At 34.7% G+C, this 19,943-nt stretch overlaps 1 protein-coding gene across 4 annotated transcripts in view; it reads left to right on the top strand.

The window, feature by feature from the left end:
• GSK3B (glycogen synthase kinase 3 beta) overlaps positions 1-19,943 on the top strand; it is a 269,829-nt gene that overhangs the window by 165,404 nt on the left and 84,482 nt on the right. For all 4 annotated transcript variants that reach the window (XM_015129960.3, XM_028844600.2, XM_028844602.2 and 1 more), the window contains exons 4-6: positions 2,801-2,911; positions 11,638-11,768; positions 14,987-15,093. In XM_015129960.3, the coding sequence (XP_014985446.1) occupies positions 2,801-2,911; positions 11,638-11,768; positions 14,987-15,093 (349 nt within the window). The remainder of the gene's footprint in view (positions 1-2,800; positions 2,912-11,637; positions 11,769-14,986; positions 15,094-19,943) is intronic.

A 19,943-nucleotide genomic window follows, 5' to 3' on the forward strand; every position in this document is an offset into this window, starting at 1 on the left:
GAGAAGGGGCTGGGAGTTGATTTAGGATGATTCTAAGGTTTTTAGCCTGAGCAATACCAGATACACAGTTGGATATACTAGTGTGGAGTTAAGGGCAGAAGTCTAGTATATGTGTATATATTTATAATCAGTATATAGTAGTATTGAGCCATTAGACTGGATGAGATTATCAAGGGGAAGTGAGTTTAAAGAATAGAGGAGGTCTGAGGACTAATTCCAGGGATCTTCCAATTTTTAACAGATCAAAGAGAATAGGAGGAAGTAGAAATGGAGAAAAGAAGAGTTGTCTGTAGGGTAGGATGAAAACCAAAAAAGTACAGTGTCCTGTGAAGTGAAGAAGGTGCTTCAATGAAAGGAACATGATTGACTTTTCCAAATGGTAGTGCTAAGTCAAGTAGATGAGAAGGGTAAGATGATGACTGAAAATTGGCTTTGGATTCAGCAACAAGGATATTGTTGATCTGGAATAATTTTGGCATAGTGGTAGTGAAATTCTCTTGGCGTAAGTTTTAGAATAGGAGGAGAGAGGAATTAGAGAAAGTCAGCTTAAGGAGAGGAGGCAGAAATATGGATAGTTTGTTTTTTCAGATGGGAGAAATAATAGTGAGTTTATGTGCTGATTGTAATGTTTCCACACGGAATAATTAATGCAGAATGACAAAAAAAAAATTCTGGAGCAATGACCTTGAGAACAGGACCATTTTTGTTTTTGTTTTAACATGTAGCAATGTTTGCCTTAGGAAGGAGCTGGGTTAGCTTATCTCTAGATATAGAAGTAAAATAAGAGTATACGGAGATAGATGCTGGTAGGTTAGTGCTTGTAGTGATGCAAGCAAGGCCATCTGTTGAGGCTGAGGACAGAGAAGGGGTGTTAGAGGTTGAAGAGGAGGAAAGAAGAAATTAAGTGGTCTGGAAAAGTGGATGGACCAGGAAAGTGTATAATTATTGCTGGACGAATTGATTTTGAGACAAGTTGTGGCTCTGTCATCCAGACTGGAGTGCATGGTGTGATCTCGGATTGTTGCAACCTTTGCCTCCCAGGCTCAAGCCATTCTCCCACCTCCTTCTCCCAAGTAGCTGAGACTACAGGTGCACACCACCACGCCTGGCTAATTTTTGTATTTTTTGTAGAGATGGGGTTTTGCCATGTTGCCCAGGCTGGTCTCAAACTCATGAGCTCAAGCGATCTGCACACCTCAACTTCCCAAAATGCTGGGATTACAGGTGTAAGCTACCACGCCTGGCCAACAAATTAAATTTTGATGATGACTTTAACATAAGACCAATCAACATAATTAGAGGTTTCTTTGCAGCCATATTCAGCTCTTTGGTCGTAGACATGGACTGGGCAGAAAACTGAACTCAACCAGGGTTGTGGAAAAACCAAAAGCTTTTTCTTAAATATTTTTGCCTTTGCAGGCTATCTAGTCTCTGTCACAACGGCTCAGTTCTGTCACTGTAGTCCAAAAGCAGCCATAGACAATACTTAGCTGAATGGCATAACTCTGTTCCATTAAAAGTTTATTTTTAAAAACAGGAAGCAGACTATTCCCGTGGTTTGTTGACGCTTGTCTTAGAAAGAGAGGATAATGATGGACCGTGGAATTTAAGGCTAAGGAAGGAAAGGAGGAGAACATAAGTGCGTGAAGTGTAGTGAGAAGGTAGTAGGGTCAGTGGCATGATGTTTCACTATTTCCTGATCTCTGCTGTACTCTTACGTGACCTTACATTTTGAATATAGTTTTCTCTGTCTGTGTGAAATGCTCCTTTCATACACAGTTTAGATGTCCTTTCTTTAATACTTTTATTTCCTCTGCTGTGGCCACTGATATATGGAAAATGCTCAATAAATGCTGAAACTTGAAATTCTCACTTCAGTTTGGTAGGTAAGATTATTTCAAATTGGGAGATTGTGAAAGTTTGCTTATCCACAGTATTTCCCACTCAGTAGCCAATTCTATACTTGAACATGGTGATTCTCAACTTTGTTTTCTACTTCGGTTTACCTGATACTGGCCACATAAACGAGGTAAGGGCAGTGCCCTGCTCCTCCTTCCTACTTGGTGCTTAAGTTAGAATGCCTTTCTTTTTCTCCACTGATGCTGGGTTGGTGTCTGTATGCTGCTGAGCATGGATATTTGAACATATGACCTGTAATAAGCTTGTGAGTATGGTAACACGTTGCCTTATAGGTTATTTTTTATATTTCAGTTAATTATAGAAGACAAGTGGTTGTTCTCTCAGTTATATACTATCAGGTAAATATAAGATCTTTTTTTGTGTGTGGAGGTTAGAGACATTTTGGACTGTTTAGTCTTACTTTTCATATTGTAGTTAAAGAAACTGAAGCCTAGAGATGCAAGTGACTTGCACACACCAACTAGTAGAGCTAGGGCTAGAAATCCATGTTTCTTAGTTTCAGATTCAGTACTCTCCCTGCCACTATGATACTTATCTTAATAGGATATGAGGACATTGATTATCAGCCTAGAAAATATTAAATTTTATGATGGGTGATATCGTCTAAAATCATGGTAACCAAAATAATCGTTTAAATGTAATTGGGAATCTTAACAATATTGAAATGACTATTTTTTCCCCATTGAATTATTAGTAAAAAGGTGTGGTTGACTTGTTTTTATTATTATGGTTATATTCTGAAGTAATTTTATATAATGAAAATTAACACATTAATCTTTAAAAATCCAAATAAGTAAATGTCTAGAGAATTTAATTTGAATATTTAAAAACCAGTTTCTAATCTTGTTTTGTTTTTTCTTTTTTTAATAAACTCTTTCAGAAAGATGAGGTCTATCTTAATCTGGTGCTGGACTATGTTCCGGAAACAGTATACAGAGTTGCCAGACACTATAGTCGAGCCAAACAGACGCTCCCTGTGATTTATGTCAAGGTATGTAAAAACAGAACAATTTTCCATTTTAGAAAACATTTTTTATGAACCAATGAGAGCCTCTTGTATGTTTTAACTATATTATTGTATTTAATACTCAGGGAGAAAAACTGTAAACTAGGTATTGTTGGAACTTTGTTAAATCCTTTTACAGTTTTAAAATGTGAGGTGTGCACCTTTTGAAGTTTTATAACTCAGATAGTAAAGATATTCTGGTAAATTACAGTGAATATTTTTGACAGACATTTATAGATTTTATTTCTTCTAGCCATAGTACATTTTTATTTAACTTCTGATATCTTTATTGTGCCACAAACCAACATAGGAGCATATCATATAAAATTGTAAAATATAGTTATAAATATATTCCAATTCATTTGTTCATAAATGCAATTTATATATTTGTTGGCATCTGTAGCTGCAGCTTAAACTGTTGGTGATTTTAAATGTACACTGGATGTTGTTTATTTTTTGGTATCTAATATCAGTGCCATCTTGTTTATTTGCTAGAACTCATGGCAGAATGGCTAGGTGTTTAGCATGATTTTTATTAAAGTTGTGGTTAATTATAGTAACAAATTATTTTATTAACTATGGCATTGTGAAAACTAGTAGTTAAGTTTGAAAGTTCAGATATCTAAATACAATTTTTAAATTTAACCCTTTATGGAAATGAGTATAGAAAATAAAATGACAATGACTCTGAATGTCTTGTGGTTAGAGTTTTTGAAGTCTTAATTGTTAAAAATTTATGCTTCACAATAATAAAAGGGTTACCAAAGTAGGAACATTAATAATAGAAGTTCTTTGGGTGAATTTTGTATGAGCTAATAATAATAATAATAATAATAATAATAGAAGTTCTTTAAGCACTTTTGTTAGCTAGATTACTTTGGCAAGGAGTCCGGGATTCCTGCTGAATTTAGTACGAGGAATTAAATTCTGATTTCAGTATAATTTTATTTGGGCTTATCAAAATTTGGTTGAGGTTATAGTTGAACTGATGATAGTAGAAGACTAAAAGAAACAGTTTTCTACTACAAATTTACTGTAGTACTTTATTCTGGTTTTAGAACAGCAGGTCCTATTCTAGATAACTAGCACAGCAGTACATTCCTTTGAACTGTCTAAGTCTAGAATAATTTTTGAGCTGCTTAATTTACATTATGATGGTCTGGGTCTGCCTATTCTGTGGCTGTTAGTGCTAGTACAGAGAGGTGGCACATTTATGAAGTAGAAGAAACCCTAAATTTGGTTCCTGAAGACCTAGTTTTGAGGCAAAAAATTAGTTATATCCTTCTAAATGGGTCACTGATCCATTCTCTGCTTAGCTTTCGTGTTGGTAAAATTGTACTCATTTATTTACTGGCCACAATATACCATTTTGGCCCATAGGATGAGCTTAGCATATGAGAAAACATTTGGAGGCTGTAAAGTAGAAGTAATAGAAGGTCCTAACAATACATTAAAAGTGACCAGATTTTTGTTCCACATCTTTGATTCAGCCAGTAAATGGTAAATTATTGCAGAATAATCTGAAGCTAATGAAATATTTTAGTCTTCTTCTAATAAGTAGAAAAAAATGGCACAAACAACTATAAAACAAGACAAAATGTATGTATTATGAAGTGGTGAAGAGTCTAGAAATGTCATATTCTTTTCTATTGGCAGAAACAACAGGCGTATAATGATACCTCTGTTGAAACAACTCTCCAAATTTACTTATCTCTTCATGACCTATAATGATCCCTAGTTAAGCAGTACATATTTTCTGCTACTTCTTAAGATATGTCAAATGATTTTCTGTTCATATGTCTGCCTACAGAAATTTTGCTTATTTCAGGATCTTTACTCATTCTAAACTTTTGTTTTTATTATTGGAGATTTCAAGCATATATAAAAGCATATATAAAAAGAGAGAAAATAGAACAGTGAACCTCCATGTACCTGTGAGACAGTATCAACAGTTATCAATTCGTAGCCAAAATTATTTTATCTATACCATTTTCTACTCTGCACTCCCTTTATTTTTTTGAAGCAAATTCTAGATGTTTTTACTTTCACATATAAGAATTACAGTGTGTATGTGTGTATATAAAAAAGTATATATTATATGTACTGTATATATTACATATTATAGTATAGTGTATATATTATAGTGTATATATACTATATATGTATACACTATATATAGTGTATACACTATACACTATTGTGAATATTGTGAAAACTAGTAGTTAAGTTTGAAAGTTCAGGTGTCTAAATACAATTTTTAAATTTAACCCTTTATGGAAATGACTGTAGAAAATAAAATGACATTGACTCTGAATGTCTTATGGTTAGGGTTTTTGAAGTCTTAATTGTTAAAAATTTAAGCTTCACAATAATAAAAGAGTTACCAAAGTAGGAACATTAATAATAGAAGTTCCTTGAGTAGATTTTGCATAAGCTAATAATAATCATAATAATAATAGAAGTTCTTTAAGCACTTTTGTTAGCACTCCTTGTTGGCAAGGAGTCATATATATAGTATATATAATATACACTATATATATAGTGTATGCACTATATATAATGTATATATAGTGTATATAATATATATTTATATATAAAGTGTATATATACTTTATAGATAGATAAGGATGTTCTTTTTTATTTCCTTCCTTCCTTCCTTTTCTTCATTTACTGAAATTTATAATAATTAGTCAATTCCATGGCATCCTCCATAGGTACCAGTGAGGTGTTTTGTTGTTTGTTTTAAAATATCTTGTGTGAGTGTTAATAATATTTGACAATTTCCTTGCTTTCTAACATGACAAAGTATTCCAGGTTCATCTTACACATTCTTCCTCAGACTTAGAATCAACCTTTTCTTCAAGAAGACCTTGCTCTTTGAGTGGGAGGTGGTATTTAGAGACCACAGTCTGGATGCTAGAAGTGCTAACTGTCACAGGATTGGTTATTGTTTCTGGGTCTTTTTAGTGAACAGAGCTAGGAAATATGTGGATAATTTTCTCAGATGTAATGCATCTTTTTTTTTTTCTGAAAATAAATACACCATGAGTTCATATTGATACTTTCAAATAAAATTTATGAGTTTTTACTTAACTGTAATAATCTTATATTTGTATTTCCTTTCTCTTACATTGAAAATTTCATTTCTCAATGATAGCAGTATATTTAATAACTTATTCTACCCTGCACCCTACATAACTGTCTTAGAATAACAATTCCAACACTAGCACCACCAGCTAAAAATAATTTAAGATCTAAGCACAGCTCAATTTTACCTGTTAGATCTCATTAGGGATGAACACTCAAATGTCTCTGTTCTAAAGAAACACTGAGGCCAGGCACATTGGCTCATGCCTGTAATCCAGCATTTTGGGAGGCCGATGTGTGCAGATCACCTGAGGTCAGAAGTTCGAGACCAGCCTGGCCAACATGGCGAGACCCCACCTCTACTAAAAAATACAAAAATTAGCTGGGCGTGCTGGAGCACACCTGTAATCCTAGCTACTCAGGAGGCTGAGGCAGAAGAATCACTTGAACCTCTGAAACGGAGGTTGCAGTAAGCCAAGATGGCGCCACTGCACTCCAGCCTGGGTGACAGAGCGAGACTTCATCTCAAAAAAATTGAATAATTCCTCTCTGTGTGATGATGTTCTATTAAGCATTTGTTTGTTTCAGTTTACTTTTATTATAGATTGTGGTTTTCTAAATTTTTAAATAAAATTTACTTTTAAATTAATATATTTATACATAGTTCAAAACAAGATTGACAGAACAAGGTTCAAAGAAGTTTAGCTTTTATCTCTGTTCCCTCTGCTCTGTTCCTTTCCTTTACCAGTGTTAAATATTTTTTAAATGTTAATAATTTATCCTACCATTTTTAAAATAAGCAAACATGCAATTATTCTTACCCTGTTTTTATATAAATGGTTACATAAAGTACACGTTTTTCTCTTTTTTTCAGTTAAAAATATATCCTAGAGATCAGTCCATATTTTCATGTGTGTGTATATCACCTTCTTCATGGCTACCATATTACTTCATCATGTGACTGTATTCTAGTTAATTCACCCAGTGAGCTATTAATGCACATGCTGTTTTCCCCTTTGTTGTGTTTTTTTGGGTTTTGCTATTAAAAATAGTTCTATAGTGAACAACCCTGTGCACTAATTGTATTTTTGCCAGCAAATAGTTGAGCTAGATATCTGGCATTATGTATTTTAAAAATGAAAATAAAATTATTGTACATACTGAGGTTGGCATACAGAGAGAGATCTAGCACTCCTTTCTTTCTCCCCGTTGTGGGAAAAGGGTTTTGTTTTGTTTTGTTTTTTAATGTAACCACAGCCCTTTCAGAGGCCAGATCTATTGGCTCTGGGCATTATTCTTTGGGGACATAGATCCCTTAAAGGTCTGAAAAGATGAAAACAGTGTCTGGAATTGATGAGTTATGAGTTGATCTCCTTCACATGGTCATTCTACATAGTTTTATTGTAATCCTGTTGTATGAAAAATGTTAGATTGTGAGAGGGATATAAAAGTAGTAAATGCAAGTAACTCTTGCCTTCATGCACCTCATCATCTGATACGGACTTGTTTGGCATACATGCCACCAGAATGGCAACTGCATTTCTTTATAATTGCCTTTCACTTTTTCTGGGAGAGTTGAGTATGTTCTGTGAGCAAGATACAGGTTAAAAACTTTTTGAGCACCTTTGCTTTTCTGATGAGTATATTTCAGAACTAAGTAGGTTTTAAAATGCAACTCTAAAACAGATGACTGGCAAATCATTGTTGTGAACTTAATAATTTTTTTTTGGTTGAAAAGACATGTTTAAGGACAGGGTCTGATCACACAAGAGAGTTAGATGCATTTTTTGAATCATAAACAAAATTGGTATTACTTGTTTTAACATGTATTCTATTACTTGCTTTATTATTTTATTACTTCAGATATTATGGCACCGAGAAGAGGGCATTCGATTTCAGTTACGTATAACTAACTGTTCGAATTGTGTTCAACTGCAGAGTACATTCCCTTCTGTGATATTTTGTCCTGTAACCTGAAGCATAGTAATTATTTTATAGAAATGTTAACAATTTTGTATGAACTTTGAATAAAATGAAAAATTAAAAAAATTGTGACCATTGAACCTCAATATCTTCTGCAAAACTGGGGATAATGTGTATCTCACAGAGTAGTTGCAAGAATTAAGTAAACAAATAGGCAGAAATGCTTTTCTTGGTTTAGCACTTAGTACATGTTAAATCTGTTACATTTCAAAATGTGTTAATTTGAGTTTCTAAGAATTAATCATTCTAGTATTTTATTTAGCCACCAACCTGCCTTTGTTTTGTTGTTGTTGTTGTTGTTGTTGTTGTTGTTGTTTTTGAGAGAGAGAATCTCGCACTGTGGCCCAAGCTGGAGTGCAGTGGTGCAATCTCAGTTCACTGCAACTTCTGTCTCCCGGGTTCAAGCAATTCTCCTGCCTCAGCCTTCCTAGCTGGGATTACAGGCATGAACCACCAAGCCTGGCTAATTTTTTGTATTTTAGTAGAGACGAGGTTTCACTATGTTGCCCCTAGGGTGGTCTCGAACTCCACCTGCCTTGGCCTCCCAAAGTGCTAGGGTTACAGGTGTGAGCCAACGCGCCCAGCCTCCACCAAGCTATTTAATGATTATATTTTACACCTTTATTTAATAAAATATGGCAAAATACATGAATAGGAATTGAAATAGAAGCACTTACTCAAACCACTACAGAATATTGTGTATGTGTGATATTGAGCAAGTTGCTTAATCTCTCTGGGCCTCAGTTATTTTATATTTAAAATGGCAATAATATTAGTACTTATTACATAAGGTTATTATGAGGAGTAAGTGAAATAATACACATAAAGCAGTTAAAACAGTGCCCAGCACATAAGTTGTTTTTCTGTTCTTGTTTTTGCTATCTTTCTAGTCTAGAAAGCTTCTTGGCTTTCTTATAAATACACTTTTACAAAGTGAAACAACAACAAATATATAATATTACATATTTCTTTTTTTTCCCCCTGTTGGAAACTTTTATATATATATATACTTTTTAAGTTCTAGGGTACATGTGCACAACGTGCAAGTTTGTTACATATGTATACATGTGCCATGTTGGTGTGCTGTACCCATTAACTCGTCATTTACATTAGGTATATCTCCTAATGCTATCCCTCCCCCCTCCTTCCACCCCATGATAGGCCCTGGTGTGTGATGTTCCCTTTCCTGTGTCCAAGCGTTCCCATTGTTCAGTTCCCACCTATGAGTGAGAACACGCAGTGTTTGGTTTTTTGTCCTTGCGATAGTTTGCTGAAAATGCTTCATCCATGTCCCTACAAAGGACATGAACTCATCTTTTTGTATGAGTATTACAAAATATATTTTTTGTGTAGTATTAGTATTCCATGGTGTATATGTGCCACATTTTCTTAATGCAGTCTATCATTGATGGACATTTGGGTTGGTTCCAGGTCTTTGCTGTTGTGAATAGTGCTGCAACAAACATACATGTGCATGTGTCTTTATAGCAGCATGATCTATAATCCTTTAGGTATATACCCAGTAATGGGATGGCTGGGTCAAATGGTATTTCTAGTTCTAGATCCTTGAGGAATCGCCACACTCTCTTCCACAATGGTTGAACTAGTTTACAGTCCCACCAACAGTGTAAAAGTGTTCCTGTTTCTCCACATCCTCTCCAGCACCTGTTTCCTGACTTTTTAATGATCGCCATTCTAACTGGTGTGAGATGGTATCTCATTGTGGTTTTGATTTGCTATTCTCTGATGGCCAGTGATGATGAGCATTTTTTCATGTGTCTATTGGCTGCATAAATGTCTTCTTTTGAGAAGTGTCTGTTCATATCCTTCGCCCACTTTTTGATGGGATTGTTTTTCTCTTGTAAATTTGTTTGAGTTCTTTGTAGGTTCTGGATATTAGCCCTTTGTCAGATGAGTAGATTGCAAAAATTTTCTCCCATTCTGTGGGTTGCCTGTTCACTCTGATAGTAGTTTCTTTTGCTGTGCAGAAGCTCTGTAGTTTAATTAGATCTCATTTGTCTGTTCTTTATCTTGACATTTCTAGATAAACTTTTCAAGACAGTGAAGATAGAGTAGATCTTTCAGATGAAAGAATACAAGACATCTTAAAATTAACCTCATTTAAACTCTTAAGCTTTTTTTTTTTTCATAAAAGAAAACTTGTTTTCACTGATTCTTACTGACCTAGACATTAATACCCTGACACAGTAAAATCTGTTTTTAGTAAATTTATGCCTGTGAACTCAGTTTCTTATTGGAGATTATCTTTTTAGTGATAATGAATTAAACTCCTAGAGTAAGCTTTAGGACTTAGAAATTGATTCTGTGAATGATGGTACAATAGTAGAAGTATGAAGTTTTTTAAAAAAAGTTATATGGATACCTAAATGCCTTAATTTTAACTTTGTTGGCAAAATGCTGACCTTGTAAAAGATCTTTTCTGTACAGTTTACATCATGCTTCATTTTAAAGAAGACATAAACTTTTCCAGCTATAGTTCGTATTAACTTCAAAGATGGTACTAAAATTCAGCTGTCTGCAGTTTTCACCGTGCTTCTTAGAAGGAAAGTAGGTTTCATGTTAACTTTAATTAACCTAAGCCTTAGCAGTAGCTTTTAAAGATGGTGCCATGTGTCAGTGCTTCATTAGACTTTTAAGTATCTTTTTTTTTTTTAATTGTTTTTTTACCAAGATATTTGTTGTCTTTGGTTTGACTCATTTCAAAAATTCTGTCCATGGTGTAACTTCGGGGTAGAGGTCAGAAGGTAAACAGCCAGAAAAGTTTAAAAGTGAATCAGAACACTGACCTTGAGATTTAAATTATACTCTCTTTCTCCATGAAGTTTCTGTCTTCTGCCATCAAGAGTGTGATTCTTTATTCCAGTTTCTCAATGCAGACCCAGTTTCTCGGTGTATCTTTTTGGTAAGAAAACTGAGAACGTCGTCTCTTTTTTAAGATGATGTCAATAGTCAGGCATCTGTTTTTGAATGTCATTTTGAATTATACTTTTTCTGAAGGATATTAACAGGAAGAATGGTGGTGCTACTAACAGAGTTATTGATGTCTTGATAGAGCAGTGATTATAGATTTTCTCAGTCCACATGAGTTTTCCTAGACCACTGTATCAATCACCTTGGAGGCTGACATCTCAGAAAAATATGATTCTAAAGATGACACTTTGGAAATACGTTTACATTGAGCAGCGTGCCCTACTAGAAAGAACTATAAACTTAAAAATCAGAATACCTGGTTTCTGACCCAAAGTTACTTATTATTCATGATTTCGGATGCTTCTCTGAGCTTTTCATTTGTGTTTTAAATAAAAGCCCATCTTAGCAGGCTTGTAATGTGAGATGTTAGTAAAATTAAAAGTTATAAAACACATTGTAAAATTTCCTTTCTTAAGTTATTAAAGAATGATGCGAATAGTACATATGGTTAATGACGCTTTAGCTAATTCATATAGAAATAGCTAATTAATACAGAAATGACATGAAATTTGTGAAAGGAGGATTGAGTGCCGGTAATCTATAGCATTTCACCTGTTCTTTTCTGAGAATCTGTTATTTTATTGACTGCTTAAGTATTCTGATTTGTTTAGGATAGGAAATATTTAATTAATTTCTACTATCTATTACAGTTATATATGTATCAGCTGTTCCGAAGTTTAGCCTATATCCATTCCTTTGGAATCTGCCATCGGGATATTAAACCACAGAACCTCTTGTTGGATCCTGATACAGCCGTATTAAAACTCTGTGACTTTGGAAGGTAAGCTACTGTCCCTCTCCCTGCCCCTTCCCTTCTCCCCTCCTCCCCCATTATCTTCTTTTAAATATATTCCTTTTGCAATATCAGCCTAAACACAGTAATTCTTATCCAAGAGGTATAAACTAGTGCAGCTGTGAGAGTAATTTTGTTAGTTTCTGTCAAAATTATAAATGTATATATACTTCTTCATTTAACACTTTAACTTTTAGGAATTATTTCCTTAGAAATACACGTTTACAAAATAGTGTATATATATGGATTTTATTATAGCATTGTTTATAAGCATCCGTTAGTAGGAAAATGGCTAAATAAATTATGGTACATACAGAGTAATACATGCAACCATGAAAAAGAATGAGGCAGCTCTCTGTGAACTGAAAGGGAATGATCTCTAGGAAACATTAAATGAAGAAAGCAGATCAAGAGTATGTGTATTGTATGCCACCTTTTATGTTTTAAAAACATACAGAGTGTGACTATATATACGAGTACATGTGTGGCTTATTTCTGAAACAGTATGTAATCCATAACATTTGATTGCCTGAGAAAGGAAACTTTGGGAATATAATGTAGTTGGGAAACTCACTTTTTCATTGATTGTATTTTAGTATTGTTTGAGTTTATGTTAGATATATACTCCTTTTTCAGTAAGAACTAATTTTTTTCAAAATATTGATTACATTCCTGTGTATCTTTTTAACTTCACAGTTAACCTCAATTCAGGGATGAGATAAAAGGTCTACTAGCAGTGTTTTCTTCATTTTCCTCTATAATTTAGCCTTTTATTCTACCCTTTTTTCCTGCAAATTTCATCAAACTTTCTGCTTTTAAAAACTCATTCTTGGTAATATACTGTGAATTTGTAATAAAACTTTATTCTTTCCATTTTCAGTTTTCAGTACTTTTGTGCCTCTCTAATCTAACCTTTTAACATGTAGTCAAGCCTATATTCCCATGTAACTCAGGCAGTTACCCTGCTACTTCCTCACTGGTGTAATCACCTAATCTCTCTCCTCATGGTCCCTAAGACATCTCTACATAATTTGGGTTCTTTCCAATTTAATTTTTTCATCCTTGTTACAAATTCTTTCTTTTCACCATAGCTCTATAGATTACATATTGCCCCACACTTGTTGATACCTATGTTCCTATCCCTTTGTAATACTTTTACATCAATTCACAGTTTAAATTTGGGGTTCAACATAGGATATGTTTTCCACAGGCTTCTCTTGAGATAGATCCTTTAATAAATAAGCAAATCTGTTCTGTCATGAGTTAATTTTTCTTAGTTTCACAATGACCGTCCTCATTCTACTAATTTCAGATGACCTATCACTTTGCAGGCCATGACTCTGTTCCCTGAACTATTTTTAAAAATGGTGAAAGACAATGAAGCTCTTATTTGGTGTTTGAAACAAAGCACTACTACTTGTCTATAAGAAAAACTGCCCAAATCATTTATGTTTTCTTGTTAATGGGTGTCTTCCCCATTGAGAGTGACTGACTTGGTAGGGACAGACTATGAGACACCAAGGTTAGAAGAGCTTCTGTTCTCATGATAGTGTCAGAACACTTGGTACAGCCCTTTCTCTTAGGACATAAAATAGCTTTATTCTGAGAATTTGGAAGAGGGATTTCGCTTGTTTGATAGCTCATTTTTATAAACCCTCTAATTTTTTGTTTTTAACAGAATTGATTTGGTCAGATAGAGTTTGGGAAACACTTTGGGCTTTACGTATCAGATTGGTAATTTGAACAAAATACTATTACTTTCTTCTTATTTTTTCACTAGATGAAACGGGGCCTAAAAGTAGCTAAAGGACTAGTTGGGCTATTTAGGAACAGAAAGCTAGATGTGATCACAATATTGGGCAAGGAGTTAAAACCAGCCTCCTCTGTAAGAGAGGCTGCTTCATTTTTGTAGCTCCATCAAATAGTGAAAAAACTTCACGGTACAAAGCTTGGATATTAACATTTTGTCTCGTCATGAATTTTCTGAATATAATTAGAACCTATCTTGTTAATTAAAAAGTGTCCTTTAGAAGGTATAACGGTCTCCTATCAATTATGCTGAAAACTAAATGTCATAATTTTCATGCAGCCTGAAAACAGGGATTAGTATTTGTTAATTTATGAAATGGTTATTGTATGTCAGTACTTGGGGAGAGGGTTGAAAAACAAACTTCAAAACTAGTGATGAAGGAAAAACAAGTTAAGTTTAGAGTCATCATTGACTAGAAACAAATGGAAGAAAAGAAAGCCCAGTCATTGAAAGAAATCCTTGTGACTACTTTCATCTGTCTTTACCCTGGTTTTCCAGTACCTTTACCTCAGCATTTTCTTACCTTTTTTTTTTTTTTTTTTTTTTTGGCACTTACTGTTTTACTGTTTTGATTTCATTGCATTTTGTGCCTTTATTTATCTTTTTTATTAATGTATGTCAGAATGGCTGGCTTCTACAGCAGTTTATTTTATTCTGTCTTTGGATTATCTTGGGCGACATCTCAAAAGAAATTAGTTGTAATTTATTATACTTTGATGTTTAAAATACATGCTACAAACTATTTTAGTAGGAAAATTGGAGTAAGAAAACATGCAATTAAACTTACTATAGCAGTTAAAATTCATAGGCTGTGAATCATTTCTGCCCTGAAGTTGAAGGGCCTGTTTATAATTTATTGGGTAATAAATGTTTATGCAGTTAATAAATTGACCAAGATATGGAAAAATAGATTGAGTTTATAAACCTTGAAATATTCACCCTGAGTCAGAAGTCAAAATGCAATACAGTGGCCAATTTCTAGCCCTTCTTAAAGAAATACATTGGGTGAGGAATATTCATTCTTAGAATCTATTGTCATGCTTTTTGGTGGGGGAGATACCTCTTTTCTGCCCTTGCTTCTTTGTATTTTAGAAGTGGAATTTGGGGAACAGGATCAGAAGAAATTCAGCACTTACCCTTTTTTGCTTTTGGTGCCTTCTTAGGTGACAAATGCTTTCTTTAAAAATTGCTATTCTTTTTTGCAGGGCAAGGTGATAAAATTGTAAATTTCTTTTGTCAGAGATAGTTACAGTTTACATTTTCTTTTTCATATATGATTCAAATGATGTGAATCTTAGAAAATCATTCGATACTGTGAAAGGGTAGCAGTCTAGGTTCTTTTAAGGTTTAGATTTAAAGAATTTCTGCTTTTTATTTTTATTTTTTTTTCTGTTAGTGCAAAGCAGCTGGTCCGAGGAGAACCCAATGTTTCGTATATCTGTTCTCGGTACTATAGGGCACCAGAGTTGATCTTTGGAGCCACTGATTATACCTCTAGTATAGGTAAGTATGAATCTGAATGTAATGCTCATAATTATTAATTGCTTCTTGATTTTAGTAATTTAGTATTACTAATCTGTACTTTTATTTGCATTAAAAGATAGATATATCCCATAATGTTTTTTTCTTAAAGCTTGAGATGCAAACATATATAGGCATACCTCATTTTATTATACTTCCCAGGCACTGCTTTTTTTTTTTTTTTTAAACCTCTCAGAGGTTTGTGTCAAGCAAGTCTGCCAGCAGTAGTTTTATAAGAGCATGTGCTTACTTCATGTGTTTGTGTCATCATGTCTTTGTGTCACATTTTGGTAATTATTGCAACATTTCAAACTTTCTCATTATTGTATCTGCTATGGTGATCTATGATCAGTGGTCTTTGATGTTATTTTTAATTGTTTCAGGTTGCCACAAACCACAACAATATAAGACAGCAAACTTAATCGATCAGTGTTGTGTATGTTATGACTATTCCACCAGCTGGCCATGACCCATCTCTCTTCCTATCCTCAGGCCTCCCTATTCCCTGAGAGACAACAATATTGAAATTAGGCCAATTAACAACTCTGCAGTTGCTTCTAAGTATTCAAGTGAAAGGTACATCTTTCACTTTTAATCAAAAGCTAGACGTGATTAAGCTTAGCGAGGAAGGCATATCGAAATTGTGCCAGTTAGCCAAGTTGTGACCACAAAGGAAAAGTTCTTAAAGGAAATTAAAGTGCTACTCCAGTGAACAGATGAATGATAAGAAAGTGAAACAGCCTTATTGCTGTTACGGAGAAAGTTTTAGTGGTTTGGATAGATCAAACCACAACATTCACTTGAGCCAGAGCAAGGCCTGAACTCCCTACTCCCTTCAATTCTGTGAAGACAGAGAGGTGAGGAAGCTACACAAGAAAAATCTGAAGGTAGCAGAGGTTATTTCATGAGGTTTAAGGAAAAAAACTGCACCATGCCATAAAAGTGCAAGGCAAGCAGCAAGTGCTGATGTAGAAGCTGCAGCAAGTTATCCAGAAGATGTAACGAAGATCATTGATGAAGGTGGCTACATTAAACATCAGAGTTTTAATGGAGACCAAACAGTCTCATACTGTATTGGAAGAAGATACCATTTAGGACTTTCATCTCTAGAAAATCTAGACTTCCTCCAGAGAGGAGAAGTGTCATTGCCTGGCTTCAAAGCTTGTAAGGACAGGTTGACTCTCTTGTTAGGGCCTAATGCAGCTGGTGACTTTAAGTGGAAGCCAGTGCTCATTTACCATTCCAAAAATCCTAGGGTTCTTAAGAATGATGCTAAATGTATTCTGCCTGTGCTCCATAAATAGAGCAACAATGAGTAGATGATAGCACATCTGTTTGTAGCATGGTTCACTGAATATTTGAAGCCCACTGCTGAGACCTACTACTCCAGAGAAAAGTATTTCTTTCCAAATATTACTGCTTATTGACAATGCAACTGGTCACCCAAATGTTGATAAATACATTCGTAAGGCTATAGCTGCCCTAGATAGTGATTACTCTGATGGATCTGGGCAAAGTCAATTTTAAATCTTTTGGAAAGGATTCACCATTCTAGGTGTCATTAAGAACATTTGTGATTCGTGAGAGTGGGTCCAAATAACATTTGGAAGAAGTTGATTCCAAGCCTCATAGATGACCTTGAGGTGTGCTAGACTTCAGTGAAGGAAGTCTCTGCAGATGTTGTGGAAATAGCAAGCAAACTAGAATTAGAAGTGGAGCCGGAAGATGTGACTGAACTGCTGCAATCTCGTGATAAAACATAAACAAGTTGCTTTTTTTATGGATGAGCAAAGAAAGGGGTTTCTTGAGGTGGAATCTACTCCTGGTTAAGATGCTGTGAATATTGTTGAAATGACAACAAAAGATTTAGAATATTACATAATTGTAGTTGATAAAGCAACAGCAGGAGTTGAGAGGACTGATTCCCATTTTGAAAGTGGTTCTAATGTGGGTAAAATGCTATCAAAGAGCATCTCATACTACAGAAAAATCTTTCGTGAAGGGAAGAGTCAATTTATGTGGCAAACTTCATTGTCACTTTAAGAAATTGCTCCAGCCACATCCTATAGCCTTCAGCAACTGCCACCCTGATCAGTTGGCAGCCATCAACATCAAGGCAAGACCCTCTGCTAGCAAAAAGAGTACAACTCACTGAAGGCTTAGATGATCATTAGCATTTTTTTAGTAATAAATGTTTTTAAATTAACGTATATACATTAATTTTTTTTAGACAATTCTATTGTACAAGTGATATACTACAGTATAGAGTGAACATATCTTTTATATGCACTGGGATACCAGAAGATTTGTGAGACTTGCTTTATTGTGTCTTATTTTAATGGTCTGGAACCAGTTCCACAACATCTCTGACATATGCCTGTATAGAGTTTTTCAGATTTTACTTTTCAGAATTTAAAATATACCTACTATTCTGTTTTTCCTCCTTGGACTATTAGAATTATAAAGCTAATAGCTTTTACCTTAAGAATTTAAATTAATTCTAAGTAACTTTTTGTTTTTTACTTTCTTATTTAAAATCCTCCTGAAATACTTCTGAGTGTGATTACACTAGTTGGAGAATTTATTAATGTTATTTCATTAAGTTAATAATGAAAGTGATAGTATGGCCATATTGCTAACATTTCCTTCATGCCATCTCCATTATTTAATATAAAATCAGCTTAAGTCACTAATAGTTTTGCTAAATGCACTGATTCTGTAGAAGTATGTACCCAAGATGTTAGTGATAGAAGGAACTGAATAGAGACCATTAGCTTTAATCATCGTTGACCTTCTCAAGTCTTTACCCCAGATGTTTAGTGATAGGAGGAACTGAATACAGACCATTAGCTTTAATCATCATTGACCTTCTCAAGTCTTCACTCAAGATGTTTAGTGATAGAAGGAACTGAATACAGACCATTAGATTAGCTTTTATCGTCATTGACCTTCTCAAGTCTTCACCCAAGATGTTTAGTGATAGAAGGAGCTAAATAGAGACCATTAGCTTTAATCATCATTGACCTTCTCTTCTACTCCATTTTAGCCCACTAGCCAGGAGTGAACAGAGAGAGCATGATCAGCTGGACATGAATAGGAAGCTAACAAACAAGGAGCAACTTTAAGCTAGATGTGCAAGTGGAAACCAAAATTATTTTATTCTTATGTATTGTTTCTGAAGAGAATTCCTTTAGTCCAAAAACAGAAACAAAAGCATGCAAATAATAAACCCAAAAAATCCCCACAGTAACAGAAAACTAAAACAAACAAAAAACAGACTTGGCCTGGCGCAGTGGCTCACACCTGTAATCCCAACACTTTGGGAGGCTGAGGTGGGCAGATCACTTGAACTCAGGAGTTTGAGACCAGCCTGGGCAACATAGTGAAAACTCGTCACTACCAAAAATTAGCCGGGCATGGTGACATGCCCCTGTACTCCCAGCTATTTGGGAGGCTAAGGTGGGAGGATGGCTTGAGGCCAGGAGGCAGAGGTTGTAGTTAACTGAGACTGCACTACTGCACTCCAACCTGGGTGACAGAATGAGACCCCCTCTCAACAACAGCAACAACAAAAAATAAAACAGACCTTGTGACAGTTTTCTGTCTTTTTGATACAAATAGAAATTCTCTGATATAAGCAAACACCCTAATCAGAAACACATTATTTTTTTATTTTGCCAAATGGCAAAATGCCAAGCGCATTTTGATTTCTGCCAAGAGGCCAGCAGTTTTACCCACCATTTCCTTTGTACCCTCAGTACAAATGTTAACCCAGTAAAAGTGTATTCTTGTGAAAAGAGTTTTGCCCTCTGGGACATCTAAAAATGTCTAGAGGACCCAGGTGCAAAGAGTACAAAGTGTCCTCTGTAGACCACACTTTGAAATCTGCTTTACCAGAGGGTAGAGAGCATAATAATATGTATATGTATGTGTATGTAATTCTCAGAGTCTTCTTATGGCTGTGGTACATGGCATATATTAATGGACAGATGAGAAATAGTACAAAGAATATTTTGCTTGTGGTCGACCTAGGTTTGAGCATCAGGTCACTATTGAAGTAAAGTGGAGATTACTGACAGTTCTGCTTTTCTGAGTGGCTGTGAGGCTTAAATAAAATGTTAGTGAAAATACTGTAGAAATGTAAGGTGGTATTCTTTTTGTGGCATTTTTAGACTTGACTCTCTTCAAGAGCAAATTTCAGCCCCTTGTCTTTGGGTATATCATTGTATTTTCCAGCTGCTTTACATTTTATTCAAATATATGATACTGATTATCTATATATACTGGTGTGAGTTGTGCCAGAAACACCTAAAATAAAGGCAGTTTGATTCTTCTCAAAAAGTTATCACATCATCTCACACATTAAGGAACAGTTACACAAACAGGAGTCTTTTGAACCCTAACAAGCCTAGGTTTGGCCTCCCATTATAAACTTAGGATACTTGCTGCTTAAGACTGTAATGTTTTTAAACAGACCCCCCAAAAAGTATACTAATATAGTGACATTTTTAAATGTTTTTAACCATAATGTTTGAAACGAAGAGTAACTGCTTCTGACAAGATTATTGTCATATTTAGATACAGCCAAAGGTAAAGCTGATGTCTCTGATTATATTGTCTTACTGAGAAATGGCAGAATGAGAACAAAAGGCTTCCTTAGAACAAGGGATTGAACTTACAGACAGACCCTTGAAGAAGCTGTTATTCTGTGACAGTGAGACAGTTATTCAAGAGAGTGGTGTCTTGATTGGGAACTGAGAATGATTCCAGGCCTAGCTCTACTATTCAGTACCTTTACCTTGGGGAAGTCATTTAACTTTATCATGTCTTAA

Source organism: Macaca mulatta, chromosome 2 (assembly GCF_049350105.2).
Source record: "Macaca mulatta isolate MMU2019108-1 chromosome 2, T2T-MMU8v2.0, whole genome shotgun sequence".
Classification (NCBI taxonomy): domain Eukaryota; kingdom Metazoa; phylum Chordata; class Mammalia; order Primates; family Cercopithecidae; genus Macaca; species Macaca mulatta.